The 345-nt window shown below is 57.1% G+C and overlaps 1 protein-coding gene across 1 annotated transcript in view; it reads left to right on the top strand.

Moving 5' to 3' along the window:
• Positions 1-345, top strand: part of LOC104073711 (pre-B-cell leukemia transcription factor 1) — a 25,957-nt gene extending 25,612 nt beyond the window's left edge. Inside the window, exon 8 of the mRNA XM_009573589.1 lies at positions 51-345. Coding sequence (XP_009571884.1) covers positions 51-143 — 93 coding nt within the window. The 3' untranslated portion in view covers positions 144-345. The remainder of the gene's footprint in view (positions 1-50) is intronic.

The following is a 345-nucleotide window of genomic DNA, read 5'->3' as shown; positions in this document are numbered from 1 at the left end:
TCCAGGCGTGCCGTTGGGTGACTGACATCTCCGTATCTCCCTTCCCGCAGGCTAATGGAGGTTGGCAAGACGCTACTACCCCGTCGTCGGTGACCTCCCCCACAGAAGGCCCTGGCAGCGTTCACTCTGATACCTCCAACTGATCTCCCAGCAAATTGCATCCCTGGCTGAGCCGGCCCCGGCGGGGGCAGGAGGGGAGGGGGCCTCTCCTAACACCGCAGCAGTCAGACTGGAGGTGAACCCAATCAGCACACACAAGAAGACTCCTTCTCTTCTCTTCTCTTCGTCGGGATGCTTTTTTCAGCCAATCTGGACACTTCTTTATACTCTCTTCCCTTTCTTTTC

The sequence above is a fragment of the Fulmarus glacialis genome, unplaced genomic scaffold (assembly GCF_000690835.1).
Source record: "Fulmarus glacialis isolate BGI_N327 unplaced genomic scaffold, ASM69083v1 scaffold7780, whole genome shotgun sequence".
Taxonomy (NCBI): Eukaryota; Metazoa; Chordata; class Aves; order Procellariiformes; family Procellariidae; genus Fulmarus; species Fulmarus glacialis.
The sequence above is the reverse complement of the archived record's forward strand: the minus strand, read 5'-3'. Positions and strand labels throughout refer to the sequence as shown.